Source organism: Mycteria americana, chromosome 5 (assembly GCF_035582795.1).
Source record: "Mycteria americana isolate JAX WOST 10 ecotype Jacksonville Zoo and Gardens chromosome 5, USCA_MyAme_1.0, whole genome shotgun sequence".
Lineage (NCBI taxonomy): Eukaryota > Metazoa > Chordata > Aves > Ciconiiformes > Ciconiidae > Mycteria > Mycteria americana.
In genome coordinates this window covers 35925932-35948322 of record NC_134369.1, presented here as the reverse complement: position 1 = coordinate 35948322, position 22391 = coordinate 35925932, and the positions used below count along the sequence as shown (strand labels likewise).

General features: G+C 48.0%; 1 protein-coding gene across 3 annotated transcripts in view; it reads right to left on the bottom strand.

The window, feature by feature from the left end:
- ACTN1 (actinin alpha 1) overlaps positions 1-22133 on the bottom strand; it is a 92196-nt gene extending 70063 nt beyond the window's left edge. For all 3 annotated transcript variants that reach the window (XM_075502946.1, XM_075502944.1, XM_075502945.1), the window contains exon 1: positions 21893-22133. In XM_075502946.1, coding sequence (XP_075359061.1) covers positions 21893-21997 — 105 coding nt within the window. In that variant the 5' untranslated portion in view covers positions 21998-22133. The remainder of the gene's footprint in view (positions 1-21892) is intronic.
- Between the last annotated feature and the right edge of the window lie 258 nt (positions 22134-22391).

Below are 22391 nucleotides of genomic sequence, written 5' to 3'. Positions count from 1 at the left end.
CGAGACACCATTTGCTTTCCACCAACTGCACAGCCTTTGGAAAAGCAGGTGTATCCAAGGAGCACTTTTTTTTTTAAACAGGTTTTTTTTATTAGTTGCAAGGAAGAGCAAGTCAGTAACAACAGCACAGGCTTCCCCAGTATCTGCCAGCAGCACCTGCCTCTTCCAGCAGCTGTGGAGGATCCCTGGGGCCTGTTTCACACTGTGCTCATCAGCACAGCAATGAAGGAGACACAGGAGATATCAAGTACAGCAGCTACAGCACTACATCTGTAACAGAGCAACACACACCCCTTAGGTAGCTTGGGTGTCTGAAACCCCACAGGTTCATCAGGGCAGTGAGGTTGAAGAGGCTCCCACTCCTGATGTGAAGGATAAAATGAGGTCTCTGCCCAGGGAGAGGCAAATGATTGACACAAGACATTTCACTTGAAGGTAGGATGAGGTAGCGGGGACTCTACCTTTATTTGGGAGCTACCATGGCTTGCAACAAAGAGGATTCCTGGTAACAAAGGACACAAAACCCATACAGAGCAGCCACAATGACAGAACTGCAAGTCCAAAGCACAGCAAGTGGCACCGATGCTCATAACAGAGCTGCTGTGACCCATCACAGTGAGGGACATCCTCTCCGGTGTCCTCCTACTGCAAGAGACAGAACTTGCAGGAATATCTTAGATTCAGGTGGGAAGAAAATTTCAGAAAAAGATAATACCTTGCTGAAAATGTTTTCCTGTGAGGCTCTTCTGGTTCAGATGTGGAAGCTCTCATTTTGGAGAACTTCTACTTGAGCCATGTTGTCACCCTAGCAAAACACCGATTCCCCCCTTCCACATCTATACATTTGGAATAGGCAAGGAAAAAAGGGCAGGTACTTAGGAGACAGTGCCCTGGTTCCAGCTGAGCCCTGGCCTGGAAGGGCAATGAAAGCACTATAAAACCTCACTGCAATGCTGGGATACTGGGAAAAACAAAACCTTTGCTCCAAGACTGGGCAAGTAGCCTGGGCAGACCGCTACTAAGCTGTACCCTGACTCTTCCTTACATAACTTTTAAATCTATTTTTGCATAGAATTTAATAATCAACTAAAAAGGAGTCTGTAAGACATGTGTCAAGCACCCTCTTCACAGATAACCCAGTAGAAAGGCTCCTGCACACTGAGGCACATCTTGTCCCAGTTCAAGGTAGGTTTCTTTTGCCTTTAATAATTTCTCCCATGAATAAGTAACACCTAATGAAAGTGCTCTTACCCTGACAGTGTTTGTATTCTGATACCCAGCTGCTACTCATATGCCTCTCCTAAGACAGTCCCTTGTTAGAGATTACAGTAGCAAGGGCAGGAGATGTGTGGAAGCAGACATTGCCTAACATAAGTGCTTAAAGCAGTCGTTTAGCTTAGTACCAATTTCTTATTTCAGACTTTAGGCATAGACACTGCTGGATTAGCTCCCTTCATGGAGTCTCTTAAACAGTGTTCTCTCTAACATGTGCATACCTACACATGACAAAATTAAAGCCTTCTTCACTGTAGACTCATCCTCCATTCAGGCAGCTCCACAGCCGATACTGCTTGAGCAAGCACGTCTGCAGACAACATACAGTGTGTCACTTGTCATTTTGCCCTGTCCTGCCTTGTACTTAAGAGCAGACACACCAGTACCTCATTCACACTTGTGCTCACACCACCATCAACCTTGGTGCAGTTCCACAGGAAGGAAATCTCAAATGTGGTATTGCTCACAGTCCTCTCAGGTACATCATTTATTTTAGGGGAAAGGGAATGGTTTAGTGATGGAGAATGACTAAGCCAACCACCATTCTTCAGTTACCATGGTTGGATGTCCACTCAAATTCATCACTGTTGCCCAAGGATTGGCCGTAGAAGTTACTACTACGTCAAGCTCTTTGACCCTGCTGCTTTGTGTTGGGAAGCTGCCTAGAGATATCTACTACGCACAAAAAGCCAGCAAGTGCATTTATGAAGCTAGGGGATTAGACTGAACTTACTTTAATGCATATTCATAAATGCTCATAATTCTTACATGTTTGTGTAAGAAAATGCCAAATCATTTAGTCACAGATAATACATCAGAGTACAGCTCATCTCCTAAAAAGAGTGCCTTCCGTACCTACCATTCCTAATTTTGCTGTTGCCTCACAATTTTCCTTTGCAACAGTTGCTATGCAAAACATTTGCAATTCAGCTTACTATCACAACTGACACATGGTGATAGGTCCTAATGGTTACACAGTAAAATGCATGGCCATTGAGTCTTGTTCATTTTTTGATGTACCCTGGTTTTTTTCAGATCTGTAACACTGGGAATATTTTGTTCTTTACCTAGGGAATGCCCAAATCATTTCTACTGCAATATATGCATGCATGGATACAGTAAGAATAATAAAACTAGCAGGTCCTGGATCCTGCATCATATTACATTTAAAAAAAAAAAAAAAAAAGGCAAACCAAAAAAAAAACCCCACACTGACAAGAAATAGATAACCCAAACAGCAGGACATGCAGTTTGTGTGCAATCTACAAGTCATCATTGCCATGATGCTTGTCATCTGTTTTCTCAACTAAGGAATCATCTGAGTGAGGCAAAGTGCATGCAGATAACAGATAGCAGTGTTAGTTACCACATGGAAGTCAAATTACCCCGGCACAAACAGCCAAGGAACATTTATTGCCACTTGTTTCAGAAGACCCAAAACCTCATTGCAGCAATATCCATACACAGTCTGTCAATATCTACTGAAAACAGATATCTTGCTAGCACCCTAATACATCCACCACGAGTCTTCTCATTTGAGGAATTTGGCATTATTTCTGGAAGTTCAAGTAGCTTTCTGTTTCTCCTACAATAATCCAGTTCAGTGTAAGACCAACATAGAAAAGTTAATTCAAGACAGACTCAAACTGCTGTATTTTTAATATTTGTGGCTAAGAAACTGTACCATAGGTTAACAGTCACAGCTAGCACTCAACAGAATAGGAAGCAGGAACTCATCTCCTTTCCTGCTGAAGTACAAAAGAGTAAACAAAAGCCAATTTTGTTGAGGAAAAAAAGGAGGGTCCTTCTGACATTACTAACAGACACATGGACAGATTTATTTCAAGCTTGTGCTTAGACCGGGAAACCTCTCCTATTCCCCTTCAGCCCAAGAGCTTCCTAAGCAGGTAGACCCCAATAACAAACAGAATGGTCAAGAGAAGTTCTTTTTCCATTAGCTTTGGCTTCATCACAGGGGGGGAGGACACCTCTCCGTCCTTCCTCTTCCATGTCTAATTCATATCAACTTCATCCAAGGATGATGATCAGACTTTTCAGATAAGACAGAAAGAGGGTGATAGAAAAAGACCTCTGGAAGCATGGGGAAAAACAGACTTCTGCAATTCCTAAGAGATGATAGGAGTCTTCAGAAACAGCTCTGGAAAACAGCAGCAATGCAGGTTGCTGCCATGTGTTGAAGCTCTAAGGAGGACAAGGTAGTTCTTCACAAGTGAACTGGTACCAGACTGAAGAAGGGAAAAGCCCCATGCTTTGTATGTGTATGGGCAGAAATGAGTCTGTTAGGAAAGAGAAACAGAGGGATCTGCCTTGTGCAGGAGTAGCAGGAAGGTAAATCATACCCTGCCTTGGGCCCCATGGAAGTTTGCTACAGTTATGCCCCTGCTGATAGCAAGGGTAAGCTATAGACGGTGCTGCAAAATTACACCTTCCTTCTTGTCCAAAACCACCTGAATTTTATGCTTTGTTCTCCACCACCACAACTGTTTGAATTCAGTTCTGGCCAAATCGCTGAGCGACACCCATCCAAACCCTTATGCTAAGGGGCACGGTCCCATTTCCCAGACTGGTCACTGTCGAGCCTGGATAGCTTCACACACTAAACTCAACCAGGGTCCGGCTAGAACCTCCTTTGGTAGAGACAAAGTTGTTATGGCATAAGTCAATTCCTGGCAAAACTCTCCTGGCTTCAAGCTTACACCAATGATGAATGCAGTTCAGTCCAATCCAGTCTTTGTTCCTGAAACTGTCCATTTTCTGCTCTCCCCATAGCTCCCTCTGAGGGCTGCAGGGACGAGCAGGTCTCTGCAAGAGAGCTGATGGCAGACTGCATAGCTTCACAGGAATACCAACATGAAACACATTGTTTCAGGGTCTCTGGTTAAGTGCTAATCTTCTTCCGGATTTGGATGCCAGCCCTGATTATGAGAAGTATGCAGTAAACAGAACCGTGCCATGCGATATGTGCACTTATCCCTCTTCCTACTGGCAGCTGCACGTCAGCACAAAGTTGCAGTGGGAACAGCAAAATAGTGTCTCCACAGACTGATTGGCCTTTTGTCCTCTGCTTGGTGCTTGCTGCTGTCTCCTCTGGAAAACCACATCCACACAACGGAAGGTCGCAGAAGGATGAATGCAATTTCCACCATAACCAGTTCCGTGGAAGTCTGCTTTACTCAGTGATCTACCCCTCTCTGACCCAAGCATATGGTTGGGCACCAGCCACAGCCCTGTCCAACAACAACACCGGTCTACGTGCAGCTTCACAGGGAAAAGGCTATGGGTAATTAAGATCCCACAGTGGGAGGCTCAAGCTGATCTTGTCTGTGGGCCAGGAAGAAATAATCCCACTCCCAACATGCTGAATAACCAGCGGGTGGGCTTGAGGAGCAAGGGCACAGTTGTCCCAACCCCTTCCTCAGCAAGCAATCACACGATTGTTACACACTACAGTAGGTATTGGCCACTGCCCAGGGGCACTGTGGCTGCTGTACAAGTATCCGGTGCAGTGCATCGCACGCTGTGCTCTAACTCCAACTGCTGCCACACGTTGTGCAGTTACGACCATGCAACCCTACACCAGCACCCACCACAGCCTCGGAACAGAAAGTGACCTGAACCAGCAGGCTAGAAGCCAGGTAAGTAATGAATTTTAGCCCCTCTCTCCCATGGGATCCTCTTCCCTCCCATGGGATCACATATCCTATCATCAAGGCACGTAGGATCTAACCTTTGCAGGACTCTTCCTTCCTCTTATGCAGTCAGATGGCCACAGAGCATTGTGCTTGTAAGGGAAACATTTTCTTCCTGCACAAATCAGGCAATCCAACTCAGAAAGTGGAGTTTTCACAGCATTAAGTTCAACTTGGTACTTAGCAAGCCTAGCTACACTTATTAGTGGCCCAGGACCTCCTCGCATCCTACGCACTGTACTGGCAACTGCCAGAGGAAGTTAGTCATTTCCACATTAGACTGTCTCCCATGCCATGAGCCAGCCAGCCCATTTCTGCACGCAGGTAAGGTATTGTTAAGTGAATTAGAATTTATTTCTTCCCTTCTCAGCTGCCAAAACAGCTAAGCCTCTTGCATTACTTAGCAGGCTAGTCTCTAGCACTTTTTCCTGACTTCCTGATGCTTAAGAACCCAACCCTGATAATTTAGAGCCTGTCTCCAGCTCTCTGTGTGGTTTCTCTGTATTTAGGACTGCTGTAGGCTGAGCTCCACCCCGGAAGACTCTGCACAGAGCCCTGACATGTTCATGCTGCTGACTTCGAACTACACTTGAAGCAACAGTTGGCAGAGCAATACAGGTCCATATGAACAGTGACCAGGCAGCAAAAGCAGATCAGATCAGAGCACTATGCATTTGCTAGTGAATAAAGAGCCAGACACCCATCAGTGGAGCAGCTGCAGAAGAGCATCTCCCTGCTGACAGGGGATTCCTACTCAGCTCACTGTAGCAGCAGCCAGCCCTGTTGCATTATCCCAACAGGGAAGCACCGGCTCCCAGGCATGAAGAGCCAACCCACAGCACAGCCCTTCGCTCCCCAAACTCCCTACAGCATCCTTGCCGCTCTTTAAAGATGGGGATCAGACTACTGGTACCTGTTCGTGGAAGAAGTCTGGTATTCTGCAAAGCAGCATGGCAAAGTCTTCAGGTTTTGAGCTTTCAGACTTGGAGGGCTAAAGACTGCACTTGCTGAGCAGCTTTGTTTCCTCAAAGCTTCAGCAACTGGGTTCGTGTGAACTGCTCTGAGCTCTGGAAATCTCTGCAGGGCCTAAGAGGAGGCAGCTAATGTTCCTGCATAGGCAACAGAAGCAGCTTCTTTCCCAGCTCAGCAGCTGCAGCACAGCAGTTCTTTGACCAGCTATTAAGCACTCACTTCCAGAAGGCGGGAAGCTGCATTGGACTTGAAAATGAGACAGATGCCAAATCCCAGTCCGGGGCCAGTGCTTGGGGAACCAGGCAATGTGGTGCTCAGAACACAGATCCACCGATATTTATTTCCACAGCAAAAACAGTTAAGGGTTTTTTTTTTTTCTTAGAGCCTCTCCAGCTCTTTCCCATTCTGTTGCTGCTCCCTCACTGTGGGGAGCTATCTAGGTTTAACTCTTCTCCCTCTTATTGTTTTGGTAAATTAATTTTAACACCCATTAAGTTCTTTCATCCGGTTCACAGTTCATGTCCACAAGCAGTTATGCTGGAGCAATGCAGAGGCTGTGCCTTGCAAGGGAGGGAAGGAGCAGCTGGGGACATGTATTTCTCAGGCAGTTATTGCTAGTGCAACCCCCTGACTCTATCAAGCCATAAGCATAGTCTCACTACTTCTAAAATTACTTACTTGTGCCAAGCAGATTTCCATTCCCCCACTCCAAATCCCTTCCCCCATAATCTCAGATACTTTGCATGGCTAGAGGTGGTTTTAAGCTGCATTCCTACCTATGGAGAGTTGGCGGACATTTTATTCTTTCACATGCAGACTAGAACTATCACCTGGTTCAAGCTGCAAAAATTCAAAGAATTTGGGCAGGGCTTAAAGAAAGTGAGAAAGCATTGCTTTGCTTTCCAACCTAGTAAAAGTTATTCAGAAGTCTGGAACAGAGCACAAACCTCCAACTCCTTTGGCTGCTGGAGACAGGTCCCCTCTGCATTTGCTGCAGCTCCAAATACCATATTGCTGAGGGACTGGTTTCATGGCTGGCATTGACCACTTTATTGACAAGCTGCCATTAAAGTGGGCAGTCCCACTCTGCACTCACCTTTCACTTCCCCCACCCTGCCACCTCCTTCTTATCTTAACCTTAGGCTCAGCAGCATCAACTCTGTCATCTGCTGAAAACTCACTTTTCCATAGCATGCTCAAGTACTGATCATGGGTGCATCCAGCTGAGAACGAGTGACAGATAGACACAGTCAGACTGGACTGAAGATTACAAAACTGCATCTGGAGTGAGTCTTGCCCCAAGTAAATGGACGAAGAGAGAACACTCAGCACTTGCATATGCAAAAGTTAAATAAATTAGGTGCAAAACAAGATTTTAGCAGGTCTTTGGAATAATCAGGGACTGCCAATTTGAATATACCTTATGTCACCCTCTGGCAAACTGTCTAGAATACATTTTACAGACTGCAGTTACACAAATACACAATTTTTTCACCCCTTTTGTAAGGCTGCAGAAGCACAAAAGTTCACTAGCCAAAAAACAGATAAGTGCTACAGAAACTACATTCAGAGCTCTGGAGCATGTTATCCCCAATATACATATGTAAAATATTTTGCCCACTCATATCCTCTTGGGAAGGCAAAGCAAGGCGCAAATAGAGGGTAAATTATGCCCCAGTTAGTTTGATAGAAACAGGCACGTCTAGCTAATATTTCTATTTTCTTCTACGAAGATCAGAAGGGTAGTTCTGGTGCACTGTAATTTCATGACAAATAAGCACCCTTACAAAACCTCATTAAGGGTTCACATGAGAAGAAGTCATAGGAGAATGTGACTTACCAATCCACCACACAGGAAGGTCAGAGAGGAACAGAAACCCAAGCGAGTTTTGCCAATGCCTCGCTCTTTCCTATAGCATCAGGACAGCACTCACACTTAGAGGCACACTTACCCAAAGGACACCTCTTACAGTGTACTGCACCCTGGCACTGATGAAGAGCTTTGCTCTTTGCCTGGAGAGTTGTTCCTTTGGATGGACTGTGTAGATGGAATCCACACCTTTGATTCCCACAGCCTGAATGTGCCCAGTACAAACTCTCCACTAGCTCAAGCCTGCCTGCTGCTGCCCTGCTCAGAAGCAGAGCAAGGCTTACTCAGTTAGGGGCTGCTGGAGCCCACCACCAGTGGGAGACTTCCAAATAAGCTCTGAAGGAAAATGACACCAGCAAAATAGTCTCTACATGAAAGAGATGAATATAATTCTTAAAAAGTTATTAACAAAAGTTTCAAAAGCTCTTTCCAGCACCACATCATTTTGTTAATGTATCAGAGCATGAAAGGCAGCAGCCCACCTAAGCAGAACAGCAGTCTTCAATCCAAAGCATATGAGATCACTGAACACAATGGCAGAGTAAGATGGGAACACAGATTTCCCTTCCCAGCTCCTGTTAATGAAGGTGGGGCAAGGAAGGGAAGGCAGAAGAGGAGGGAGAATTTGGGATAGAGAAATATAGGAAGAAAAAGAGATATCAAGGAGTACCCATCAGAGGCTTTAAACTCAAAGCAAAATTTAACAAAAAATAGCATGCTGGTGATTTTATTCTCTTTGGCTGTGCCCACAGCAGAAGCTTCCTACAGAATACTGCTATGCTACACTAGCAGAGTTGGAAGGCTGTGGAGAAAGGGACATCTATACTTGCAATCTTGTAGCAGCATGCTGAAGCAGACAGCTGAAACTAAAGACGACAGAAATACATAAGCACCACTTTAAAGTGGTCTATTACTAGACTTCATCCTGAAGAGAGACTGGGAAGCACTCAACAGTGTGTGCTGATAGCAGCTGCGCCAGCACCTAAAACCGACAGCAAGTCAAACACGTGGTCCTAGTGCAGAAGAATACGGAATTGAAAATCAATTATTTGAGTCAAGTGGATTGTAAGCAAGTACCACAAACAGGGAAGCAACTCTTATGTGCTGTAATCAGCACAAGTGGTCTTAAGATATATACTTAAAAGTAAAAAAAAAAAAAGTCCATTTAAAATCAGCTACCATCACTTCAGTGCTCATGGCCTTGCAGCATCTGGGAACCGTGCTCACAGATCAGAGTTCTGCTGTGCAGGGCGCTGTACAAACACAGCGCTGAAACACTGTCCCTTTGCCCAAGTACCGTGCAGGCTACAAGCATGGCAACGGACTGCAGGAAGGGGCAGATAGATGCAAAGGCAGAGTGCAAGGCAACAGGCAGACACTGCTCAGGCCAGCAGGAAGAGATCTTGGCATATCATGGGGCACACCACATAGGTCTCTGGCCACTGACACTCTAGGACTTGCTCCTCACCTTACTGACCACTCTGACCTACATGGCAACAAGTACATTTTCAATCTTTCACACAACTCAGTGACAACAGCAGATTTCTGGGGCAATAAGGTAAGTATATAGACAGCAGCAGCAGATGCTGACGCCATGCACAAGATCCAGAGGGATGAGAACATCTCTCCCCTCCTAAGCTAAATCCAGAGCACATGAAACAAACTCATTCTCCTCAGAGGTTGTTTTTTCTCTATTCATTTCATCTGCCAGTGGCCACCATGCAGACTGTGCATCTTACAGTGCCTCTACTGCCCAGCACCACATAGGAATGAAGCCTGGAAAAGCAGCACGATAATTGCTTAACAGCAAAATGAAAACCCTGTGATGGGAGTGGGTTTTGGGATGGAGGTGGTGTGTGTTTCGTTGTTTTATTGTTTTTTGGTTTGAGTTTTTTTTTAAAAAAAAAAAAACAAACTTATCCTTAGGCCAAAAATCTTTTCATTTTTCTGACCCCATCACAGGCCAAATACTGCAAATGAATACCCTACTCAGCTGCTGAGTATAGCGTGCCTGCCAACTGATGGCTGGCAGCTGGGCAGCTAGGTATTTTACCACTGCAGGGCCTTTGCTTGCTGCATTTGTGTGTACTCACCCACCCTTGACCCTCCTCACACAGCAGGGCTCTTCACTTTAAAAGCTGCCCACACTTGTTCCTCACCAGTCATCCTCCCCCTCAAGAAGGAAGAGCCTAAGTTACAACAAGCTTCATCTCAGGAGCTAAAAATCAGGAAGCAGAACAAAGGCTGGAGACAAATGCACTGGTACTGCCCTCCTGTCAGGGTATGATGGGGAGGGCAGGAGAAGCCTTCAGGAAAGCCAGCTCATTGCTCCCAAAAGGAGAAGTAGCTGAAGAACGCAGCAGAGGGATATGACTGTTTGGAAGCCCCAAATCCTGCAGAATGAATCTGCAGGGCCAGGAGCGGAAGTCTCTTGGCCTTGCCTATGAAGTTAGTAATTTGGTGGGTGGGGGAGAGCACAGACACTGTGCATAGAGACAAGAGGGTATTCTGACAGGAAGAGGAGACATTGAGCCTGCTGCAACATAGACATTATTCCACCATGTAATAAACCAAATGTTAAGTACTACTACATCACACCTTCAATGCCACCAGCTGCCCTGCAAGTTCCACCCAACACCAGCATCCTCTGACACAGCTTGCAAAGAGAAGGCTCCTTTCTGACAAAGGGGCAGCGGGAGATCACCATAAGCTGGGCAGGCCAGCTCACCTCCATGGGCTCCTGAGCTTCTCCCTGCTGTGGGAAGTCCACATGGTGCCATCCAGGGCTTGGCATAAGAGGCAGCGTGGCCTGTGCCAGGCTTGCCCTGTGTCCCCTGCACCCACCCCTGGACCATCAGCAGTAATTGCCTCTCACAGGACTGCAGGCAAAAGTTGTTCCAAGCTCTGCAGACACAGAAGAGATTACGCTTCAAGTGTTTTAGTTACTGTAAGCAGTTCACTAATTACAGTAGTAATGATTGGATTATGGCCAGTTAACAGCTTTAAAGAAACAAGCCATTATAGGAGGGGGAGGGAAATACTCCTTTGGGTCTAAGATGGAAACAGCTTTCAATGGTCCACCCTGTAGGAGGCTGTCAGTAGCTGGCTGGGTCAGACCATTTGCAACAGGCTGCAACAGCAAGGAGCAGTGTAATGTGTCACTAAATGATACGCTGGCACATGAAAATTATCAGTGTTGGAGGAGGTGCGCTTGCAGGAACAGAAGGTCTCCTGTTCATACGCTGGCCTTATCAGCTCCAACACCTCTGCATGACTGGACCCAGAAGACATGCTGCAGGCAGGTGTGTGCATGCTAAGTTCCCGACACAGTATCATGCTGGTGATGCTTTGTTTCAGCATGCAAGGAATTGTGACTACAGGCATTTTTTAGAAACTCTTTAACAGAGACTTGCTAGCTCCAACCAAACAGCCAAATGGCAACACCCACAGTATCAGGAGCCAAAGGCACTCACCAGAAAGAGCAGCTAGAAATTTCCTTTCACTAGCAACTATTGCCAGCACTGGAAGGACCACAGTATCGGGCTTTAATCCCTTAGTCCCTCCCGTTGCTAAAAAGGAACATGTACAAGGAGGAGGTTCCCTGCACACTTGACTCTCACACCTCTCCTTGTTCTTCTGCAACATCTGACTGCACAGCAGTCTTTGTGGAAAAGCAGCTGGACCAATGGATCCCTGCAAGAAGTCTTATCCCAATGCACAGAGACTGCAACAAGAAGGACTGCCAGCTCTGGAAGATGAAGTTTTTTGTGGTCATGCCTTTTCTGTGGAGGGCAAGAGGTCCCAGATGCACAGCCTCCCCCTTGAAGGGCACCTTCTGCCCTGCAGCACCTTCCACAAAAGAGGAAAGGAATATCCTGTTTTACAGAAGTAGTCCCCAGTGTGTTGAAACCACAATGAAGGGAACAATACTCATTCCCAAATGACTATCCTGATGGTACTGCCAGCAGTACGTCCCTGAGGGTTGGGTAGCTCTGCCTAACCAAGGAAAGCCAACCCCTTGCACCCCCACCACCCACTTTTTCCTCTCCACCTGCCCTAGGAAAAGCAGGTCCCTACACCCCTCACCAGCCCTCACCCACAACAGCCACCCCTCAGTGGTGACACCCCACCATCGTGCCCCCTGCGCAAGCTCTTCTGTGCCTCCCCTCACCCCCTCCTCAGCAGTATCTTGCTCTGCTTGGTCTCCTTGTTCTCCTCTCCCTTCAGCTGAGGACTGGCAGAAACTGAGTTTGGTATCGCTGGCTGGAGGGTGAGGATTTCTGGCAGGAGAAAACCAGTGGAGCTGGGCATCTTGCCCAGAGTGAGTTCACACTTGGCTCACCACAGCTGGAAATAGTCTCATCCCTGGCCAGAGTTCCCCAACGGCCCAACAAAACCCTCGGGAAACAGCAAGTTTCCACGCGTTAGCCATTTTGAAACAGACTGGTTTGTGTTCATGAATGTACTCCCCCGCTGCCCCCACCCAGCCTTCTCTATACAGCGCAGCCGCCTGTGCAAGTGCCAAAAGGTGCTTGATGAGCAAGCACTGACGAAGTGCAAGCTCTCACTTTGTGTGTGGAGCCAGGTGTGGCCAAGACCAATGCTTCCTCTGGAGATGCTACTCCTGTACACCAACACCGTGAGCAGAGCTAGAGGGAAGGCAGAGGCTTGAACAAAGGTACCCCCACACTCCTCTTCCCACCACGCCCTTGCATCTGAGCTTCTGCTCTCCCCTCCCTCATCAGTGGGAGATCTCCACATCTCCCAAACCAGATAAGACATGTAAGAAACTCACCTGGAAGCATAAATATGCTTAAAAAGCTGGAACTGCTTTTGGCTGCAATCAAAGTTTTCCTGAGGAAATTAAGTATTTTCCTTTGTGATAAACCCTGGCATAGACATGGTCCAAACAGCTTTAAACAAAGTGTCCTTTCTTTGGCATTGTTTAGCAGTTAAGAAATTAACTAACTTGCTTTTTTTTCACCTGTGGAGCCAAATTTTAAATTTGGGGGGGGATAATACATTTAAGTAGCAGAACTAACTCGTCTACTGAAGGCTAGATTTAAATAAACTGAGAGGGATCACAGGTAAGTACACTGGGTTAGCAAGAGAAACTTGGCTGCTATAGAGCCAAGGAATCTGGCCAGGAAACAGGGCTCTGGGATGTACACATCACTTTCCGTGATGAAGAAAAGAGCACTCAGCTGGGATGCAGAGACCATACATGGTTCTCTCGCTCTCCATCTCTGAGGCCTTTACAGGCTCGCTCCTGGAGCGAAGATGTAACAGCACAACTTCCATTTACAGCAGCGGTGAAGTTCGAGTGCTTAGCATCATAATGCTGCAGTCAGGAGTAGCAAGTGCCCTGGCTGCCTGATCCAAAGGCCATGGAAAGCAGAAGTCCTTCTTCTGCTGCCAGCTGGCCTTGGTTCAGTACCTCTGTAGGATGGGAGAGTTGTCCTCAGCGTTGTAAAAGGAAGCATGAGTATTCTGCGTGAAACTTCTCTGGCCATACAGCATTCTGCTCATGGAAAGAGCAGAGTGAACAGGCTGCCCCTCCATGCTGTGCTTGTGGCACAGAGATACAAGATTTCACAAAGGTCCCTCTGAAAATGAGGGCCATGCATAGGATGCACGAGCAGAGCCCACCTGCACTATCTTGAAGGGCAGGCTCTACACCGCAGTAATGCACGGTCACTGCAAAGTCAAGCAGACTGCCAAAGAAGCAACCAGCTGATACATCAATTCATCCCTGCCTTCCCATTGACCACATAAGCCATCTAAGAGGATGTGGAACAAGTTGCTGCTTAAGAAGTCTGCCCTGCAGCCTCACTTGCCTATCAACTATCCACACTGGTGTGTTTCTGTAAGATTGCCCAGAAGCCCTGGATTGCTGGCATGCAGAGACCTACTTGAACCCACTCCAATCTGAGCAACAGACAGGTGATATATGGAGACTCACATCAATGGTGTCCACTGTAGTGAGCGTTAATAGCCAAGACGCAGCCTTTTCACCTGCCAGCACTTCCCATCTTGGCTCTAATACAATGGAAAGGCCAGTTTTGCTGTCATTTCCCACACCACAGGGATGAACACATTTCCAGAAGGTTTTAAGTCTACATAGGTAGAATGACAAATTGAAGATTCATCTGGATGAGAGACCAAAATCCCCTCTGTTTGTTTATGCATATCCCAGCCCTGTCAATGGGAGCTGTTTCAGTGCACTGAGGGTGGAGAAGGTCTCTGCAGAGCCTTATTCGTGTTATAGTGCTTCAAAGCAGCAACAGATTTGGAAGAGGAGGGGACAACTGCAGGTAAAAGCCTGAGGTCAGTCAGCTGCAGTACTGGTACAAGGGCTGGCTTGCAAAGGCCTGACCCAGCCTTTACCAATAGGATACACACATTGCCAGCTGAGCAGGAAAGACACAACGACAGGAAACCAACATGGAAAAAAAACGGTTCTGCTTTACTGCCTAATAGGGAGCCAAGAGGTTAAACTGGCACCAGGCCACACCACAAACATCCTATGATCAAGTTCTGCTCTCATGCAGTGGAGGAATGAGAGCAGGGAAGGCAACAGCAGGAGGGGAACAAGAAGCAAGCTTTTTTTGCTAATCATATTAACACTAGTGGTTTTGTTCACTTAAGCATCTTTGGGTTGGCTCAAGAAGTCCCCAGTTCTGTCTCAGGGATCAGAGTGACTCTATTGAGAACCTGTACGTCAGTCTCATGCCAGGGTCAAAATAAAGCAGTAAGTGGCTTCACAGACTTCAATAAAACAGATTTTTCTGGCACGACTAGCACCAGATAGAAGGTCCTGCTGCTGACAAGCCTACCTCACCACTCTACACCAACTCATCCCAACAGATCCAAGCTCTGTGTAACATGCTTCAGCCCCAAAATCTCAGACTTCAAGCAAATCTTATGCCTCTATGAAGAAAAGATGACTCTGCCTTTCTTGCTAAGGTCATGTTTTTCCCACCTAGCAGTTGCCAAGCTTACTACATATGTTTTCCCCTCTACATGCACAGTTCACCTATGGCTTTGAGGGGATAAGAAGGTTTTACGTTGCTATACAAGATTTGTAGAATTCATGCTAAGCACATTCTTTATGGTAACCATCACGTTTCCAATAGTCATGCATGGCAAGAAACCAGTTTTATGTTCTTATATAAAAGAAGAGTAAACTCTGTTGCACTCTTGCCCCCCATCCTCCTCAAACACCATTGCTTAGACTGTACAAAATACCTCTAAAAATCACAGCAATACATTCAGCAAGCCCCTGGGGCAGGCAACACATTAAAGCGAGACCAGTCCACTGTATGTGTTGTACTTCAGAAGCTTCCCAACATTTCCCCAGACAGCTCTCCAGCCTCTTTTCTACAGTGACTGCTTTCTGCACCTCATCGTCAGAAAGAGCACAGCCATCCTCTGCTAGTGTAAGCGCACCCCGGAGAACAGCCTAAGTGTCAGGCACAACGGTGATAATCCACAGGCAGCTGGAAAATGCTCTCAGGCCTTCCCCAGCACAGCCGTGCAAGTTTTCACCATCTCTGTCACTGCTGCTTGTGCCAGCCTTAAGAACTCCAGGCCAAAGTCTCGAGTGGATCCCAGTGAGGCAGCACAGAAAAGCACACAGGCTCATAACCTGGCTGGGGAGACCAACTGAACCCTGCTTCTCCTCCAGTGAAAAATGCATGAGACATGTTAGGCTGTAGAACTCCACCTCTCACACAGCATACATGAGAAGAGCAAGATGCCTACAGCAGGAGCAGCCAGGGAGCATATTGCTACCATTCATGGTGGTCATCTCAGTGCTGGGAAGAGCAGGTACCATTCACTGGGTCTCCACTGTAATACACACAGCTTCTAAAAGTGTGATTGCAGTGTTCACAAACACTTTTACTGAACAGGTTTACCGGCCCACATTCTCACAGCTACCATCCAATTACACTTGAATTTCATAGCCAGACAACACCACGTCATACAAAAACACCCACTTCCTTCTAAGGGGACACATTCTCACCAGACAGCCAAGAAAGCTGAAGTTTCCAAACAGCTTCTGCTTAAAGATGCCCTACGTGGCATGCCAGACGCCCCAAGCTATACCACCAAGCACTGCAAGCAGTCAGGGAGGAAAACAATGTTATCCTCTCTAGCCTTTGCAGTTATGCACAGCAAAAACGTCATTACCAAATCACATGCACAAGAATTTAAACTGGTTGCCTGAAGCAGTTAGCAAGAAATTCCCCAGACAGACACACTTTACATCACTGGGCTGATAGCTGGATGCCTTTGAGGTGTTTCGCCCTTCCCTAGAGGATTAGGAGAAGGAATAGTTCAATCCAGTTTGGCAAGTATCATGTTCTCATGAGTTGATCCTTGGGATCTGTTATAGAGCTCCTCAGAGAACATGCAGTCTCCTTTTTAACCCATACCCGCTTTGTCCTTAGTTTTCCCCCTTAAATGGGATGCTGAATAGGTGGGTAAGTCACTGCAAAGCACACATGCCTCATTCATCATGCACAAAGAGGTTACAATGAATAATAATGTTCTTGTTAAAAAACCCACAAGCGTACATCCTGATGAAACCTGATCACAGAAATTATGAGGCAGCTCTCACACTCAAGGACAAGTAACTGATCTACAAAGCCAGATACTTCCAGAGCCCCCTACAGCAACTTTTGAGTTTAATGTTTTGAAGAGCCAGTATCTGGCAATAAGCTACCTATGTTAAACAACAAAAGCTTGATCTAAAAGATAAGAGATATCTGGTGACCTATATTGCCCACCTGTTTGACTGTAAAAGCACAGTTGAGCAAGCAGCCTTATAAATTTCACAATTCTGCTTCTGTACCGGTTGGTACAAAATAAGGCACAGAGGATCCTCAGGTGCATCAGGGCCACCTTTCCTACAGCACACCCAAACTGCAAAGACCACGCAAGGACCATCCCTCGCTGTGGCCCATCGAGTACTACACAGTGTCACTCACAGCAGGAGCAAAGGGACCCAGCGCTGTACATTCACCAGCAACACACATTTACCTCACTGCTGAATCTATGATGGTACTGAAAGAAATTTTAGCAAACTACAGACTGGATGTGGTATCACACCTCTGTGTGGGTCCACAGCAGCTACCACAACTGTAGCTTTCTGGAAATCTAGATAACCTTCTCAAAATAGACCCTGTCTGGATGAGATTACGCTCAATCCAAGGGAAAAGGAAGCTGTGATTGTGACTTTTACATTTTGTCAGAGATATTAGTTTAAGTTAGATAGGCTTGGAGGTGGGGGGTTCCCATGAGGGACCTGGGCTCTGTTTAACAGGTACTTTCTATCATTAACAACCCCACCTCAAACAGAGAGGTGATTAGCACAGCAAAATTAAAATCATAACAAGAGCAGTAAGACCTGTTGGATGCAGACACAGTAGGGCCGCAAGACCCATGGCTTTTTAGGTTATGGGATCACCCTTTTATATGTGTATCTTTACATGCAGTGCATGGCAGAGTGGCGAGAGGGATTCTGGGAGACCGACATTTCTAACAGGGAATTTCTGTAAGTTCATGAATAACTGTACTTAGTAAGTACTTCTTTGGGGCAGAAAAGGTGCTCCCAAAGTCTGTGCTATCACTGCTTCAGCAGCACCGTAAATCTGAACAGTGCAGTTCTCTCAGCCAGAGATATCATTTACTGCCACATTACCACAGAAATGCCAACCTGGTGAGGCAGAGCAGCACTAGATAAAGACAAGGCTCATTCATTTCAATGATTCAACTTTTTTTTTTTTTTTTAAGAAAAACATTACTATCAGCATTTAAGTTGTATATGGCTGTCTTCTACATGCTGCAAATGAACACTGCTTCCTAGTCATATTGTCAAGCCAGCAGCTGTCAGGTCAGAAAGCAATTCTGCATTTAAAGTTCCCCCCCCAGCTCTACAGTTTGGACAAGCTGCTTCAGGCCAGATTTTAAAATAAACCCTGAACAAGGTGCACCTTGAGCAACCAGCTCATGAAACGAAAGCGGCCAACAAGAAAGCAAGCCTGCTGCATGCAGAGCTGGAGGGGTGACACCTACCAGCTGTCCAAAGCAGGGCCAGCTTCACCTCAGCATCATTCCTGACCTCCCTGGGACACTATGGAGGCGGTGGCAGGAGGTTTTCCTTCTCACCACTACCCTTTGCTTCACCTGCAAAGACGAGCCAGGCATGCTGAGCACCAAGTGGCTCACCCAGTCTGTCAAGGCCAAATCCAGCTCCTTCACTAAAAGCCCTCGGGAAAAGTCTGAACACTGCAGCTGGCCATTTGTAATCAAGAGGGAGAAAGATCCTTGTGGGCACAAGTGACGACCTCTTGGCTAGTAAACACCCACATAGGTACTTTTTACATGGCAAGCTTGTATCCACAGCTAGGTGAGACCTTGGCAATGGCTTTCAGCAAGTTTTGCTTTGTAACACTGGGAAACAGCAGGATCAACCTTGTTATGCCTTGGCTAGTGCTACTTTGAGGCCTGATTCTAGACAGGAAAGAAGAGAGAAGAAATAAAAGGCTATTAGAAGAAATTGCTGAGATGAGTTCAACAGTGCAAAGGGGAAAGTATTTTAATCCCCAGAAGAGACCCCCTGCTCCTGCACAAAAGGCTGTGCAGAGGCTTATATCAAGTGAGAAGTAGCTGAATTTGTTCTGCACATTGTATTTTTTTGATGCTTATGAATAGCAATGCTGCAACGAGCTCTTTAAAACCTCTTAGAGTCTCTTCTGATAGACGTGAAAAACAGGCTTCACGTGGAAAGCTGCTTTCCTCCCAGGAACTGTCACTCTATCCCTACATTGTAAAACAGTAACTTCCCAGGAAGAGGCAGGTGGGAAGAGGTGTGAGACCAGCATCTCTTCTCTGTATCACATTCAAGAGGCCAAACTTCACCCTCCAAATATGAAATTCACTCTGCAGCTCATCTATTTACCCATCTCAAAGCAGCTCATGAGATCATATGTCAAGCACTACCCCAGACAGCAAGGGCAGTCGTATCTGTCTCTCAGCACAGATAGGAAACCCACGAACCAGCTCCCAAAAACTCAGCAAACTTGTCATCCTTACAGCGTGCCTGTTGAGGCCGTAACTAAAAATCAGCAGATCTTCCTGCTTCTGATGCTTGCCATAAGCTGTGCTGAGCCCATGCAGCCAGGAGAAGGGAAGCTGGATTCAATTCATCTGTGAGCAACATCTCTAGACTGTTTGCTTCCCAAGTCTCAATTAGTCCCAGCTGCGCAAAGCCACACAGGACAGCACTGTGGCACAGCTATCCCCAGCCTGTGGAGCCTTACTGAGCCGGGACGTGAGGGGCTGGGTTGGAAACAGCCAGCAAAACACAGCCACTTCTCGCACAGACATTTGCTCACTGGATTACTGGCTGTGCCACCACTTTAGACATGGTGTCTCCCCTCCCAGAGAAGGGCCGAGCATGAAAGTTTCAAGTCTGCCTCACTGGCTGGCCTCAGTGCTATAAGTAACGACAACAACAATTCAGTAGTACTTAAATCAGATTTGGTACTGTCTGACTTAGTACTTAAATTAGACAGATTTCCTCTGTCAGAAATTCTCTAGCTGTTCCTTAGGTGAAGGAAAACCAGGTGACTGTGAGTCAACCAGGAGAGACTGAGCCTGAAGAGAGCCTACAGGACTATTTGGGAGGCATGAATCTCTCCTGTTCACCTCAGTAAGCTATTAACTAATGTGTACAGTAATGAACATTTAACTTTAATTACTACAATGATTTAATTTCACAGGTAAGAAGGGGTAACAGTTTTAATACACCATACATCCCAGGCTTATGCTTGGTGGATACCATTATCTCCCCACCTCTGAAGGAAGCAAGCCCCACGACCCTAACAGGACTTTCGGCCACATTCAGACCCCGGGGAGGGGAACAAGACTGTCCCTCAATATCTGCACAGCCTGCTCAGGCTGGGGTCCGGTCATTGATCCCTCTGAGGGGGGTTAGCCTGATGGGCTGCAACGGGGAGGAACCACCACTCCCAGACCTGATCTTCCCACTTACAGACACCAGAGGGGTGGGTGACGATAGAACTATGAGCTTGCACCCACTGCAGAAGGGAACAGCTTCAGCTGTCCATCGTCAGGAAGAGAAACAACCAAGTGACTCCACCACCAGAGAAGGACACATAACTATATAGAGCCCTCCCGTTCAGCAAGCTGGAGAGCAACACCCAGCACATCAAATTCAACTGGTCGCGGCTGACCATCAAAAGAAATTGGCTTGGATTATTTTGAAGCAGATGTGTTAATTCCTTAAAATTCTGTCTTGACTTCTCCCCTCCTCTGAACAAGTAACCCAAGTTAACAGAGTAGCTCTCTGTCCCCCTCTTGTGATAGGACCAAGAGGACTTAAAAACTCCTGGAGGGAGGTAATATTAAAAGAGCATGGCCTTTAGGGCACGTACCACAGCTCGGGTTTTGGGACTTCTTTTTAAGCCAAAGGTTCAACCCCTGCTTCTGACAAGCAGGTCAGCGTCCCGCTACATATAAAATATTTCCCCTCATGCCGCACCATGAAAGGCAAAAAACCCCGCAGTATGACAATCATTTCCCCTCACAGCCTGTGAGCAATACTGCCCATCTCGCTCTGGGCCACACTGACTGTTCTTAGATGTATTAGCCAGATATTGGGTGTATGACTGGAGACACGGACCACAGCCAGGCAGATCTTTTGAAAAGAAAGAAACTTCCCTCCTCAAAGGAGTAGAGGCTGATCTTCAAATAAACCATCCAGCACTCACACCCCTGACCAAGATTTCATTCCTCTCTTTCTCCTTTACTGAAATGTAAGCTCACACGCCACCAAATCCGTCTCCATTAAATGCCCTTGTTTGTGTGCTTTAATTTCATGCTGTCTACTCTCACCACCCAAGTCCCTCCAAGCGAGGAAACCGCTGACAGCAGCTCCATAGCTATCACCTTCAATTAACTCATCAGACTCCAGGGGAAAGACTTCTCAGTGGCACCATTTCAGACAGCTATGAACAGGAGAACCTGAAAACCCTTCATCTGGAAATAGAGGAGGGGGGAAGGAGAGGGGCTAAAGAGGAAGAAGTCTCACTGCTGTGCCCTCCTTCCCGGTTGCTCCCAGCTCCTTACAGGAAGCCCCGTATCTCGGGCTACATTATATAAATAAATATAGCATCTATGCATAAATAAGCAATATCCTCCCCTCTAGTACCGAAGGTTTGGGGATTCTCCTGCCTGCTCGCAGCTCGGGCAGAGCCACGCACGATCCGACACACGAGCCCAGAGCGAAGAAGCGACTGGCTGGGAAGGGAGCCTGCTGCACCCCGAGGTGCCCCTGCCATGTTAGCACAAGTATTGTTTCAAATTCTGCTTTATTGTTGCCTGATGAAGTGACTAAAACGGAAACGTTTCGGGGATTAGGATTCCAGAGTGATCTAATACAGGATGCTTTGGGTTTAAAGAAGGAGGGAAAAAAAACATATAACTAAGGAGCGGCGAGGCTGGCGCTCCTCCTGAGTTCCCCTCCCCACCGCCACCCTGTCGGTTTAAAAAAAGGGCCGAATGTTACCATTTTTGGACATGAGCTCCGCGCAAGCCCTGCCCTAAACCACACCATTCAAACGAGAAGCCAGTTACCGTCCCGCCGCCAGGCCGGCGGGGCCAGGGCGCGGGCAGCGGGGCGGCCGGCGGGGGCTGCGGGGGGGGCCCGCCGCCCTCCCCCGGGTCCCCGCTACGCCCGGGCGCACCTGCGGGCCAGGCCCGCCGTAGCGGGCCGGGTGCCGGTGACGGGGCGGACATCTGTTGCTCGGGGGGACCCGCCGCGGCACCTCCCTCCCCGCCCCGCCATCACCTGCCCGCTCCACCCGCCCCCGCGGCCCCCGCCGGCTCGCCTCGCCTCGCCACGCCGCGCCAGCCGCCGGCCGGGCGCGCACCGGCCCCGCTGCGGCCGGTGGGGGCGGCGGGGCCGGGTCGCGGCGGCCCCGCGGTGTGTGTGTGTGTGTGTGTTTGTGAGGAGAAGGGAGGGGGATGCGCCCACCTTCCTCTGCTGCTTCTCCCAGGCCGGGTCGAGGAGCAGGTCCCGGTCCCAGTCCTCCTCCGGCTGCATGTAGTCGTTGGTCTGCTGCGGGTCGTAGTGATCCATGGCTGCTGCTGCTACTGCGGCGGCGGCCCGTGCCCGTCCGTCCCGGTGGGCTGCCCGCTGTGCCCGGCCCCGCGGCCGCTCAGCCCGAGCAGGCGGCGGCAGCGCCCGCTCTCACCTCTCCGCCTCAGTCGCGCGCAGCACCGCGGGGGCGGGACGCACGGCCCCGCCCCCGCCCGCGGCCCGCCCCCGCGCCTCTCATTGGCCAGAACCCGCGGCCGAGCCTGCATTTCCCAGCGACAGCGCCTCGCTCATTGCGCGTCTCGCACGTCCGTCACAGTAGCCGGCCGTCACGATAGGCGGGCTGCCGTGGATCCACCCCGCCCCCAGCAGCTCCCGACACCTCCCACGCGGCGGCGGCTGAGGCTGAGGGCGGGCGAGCCGGGCGCGGCGCGGT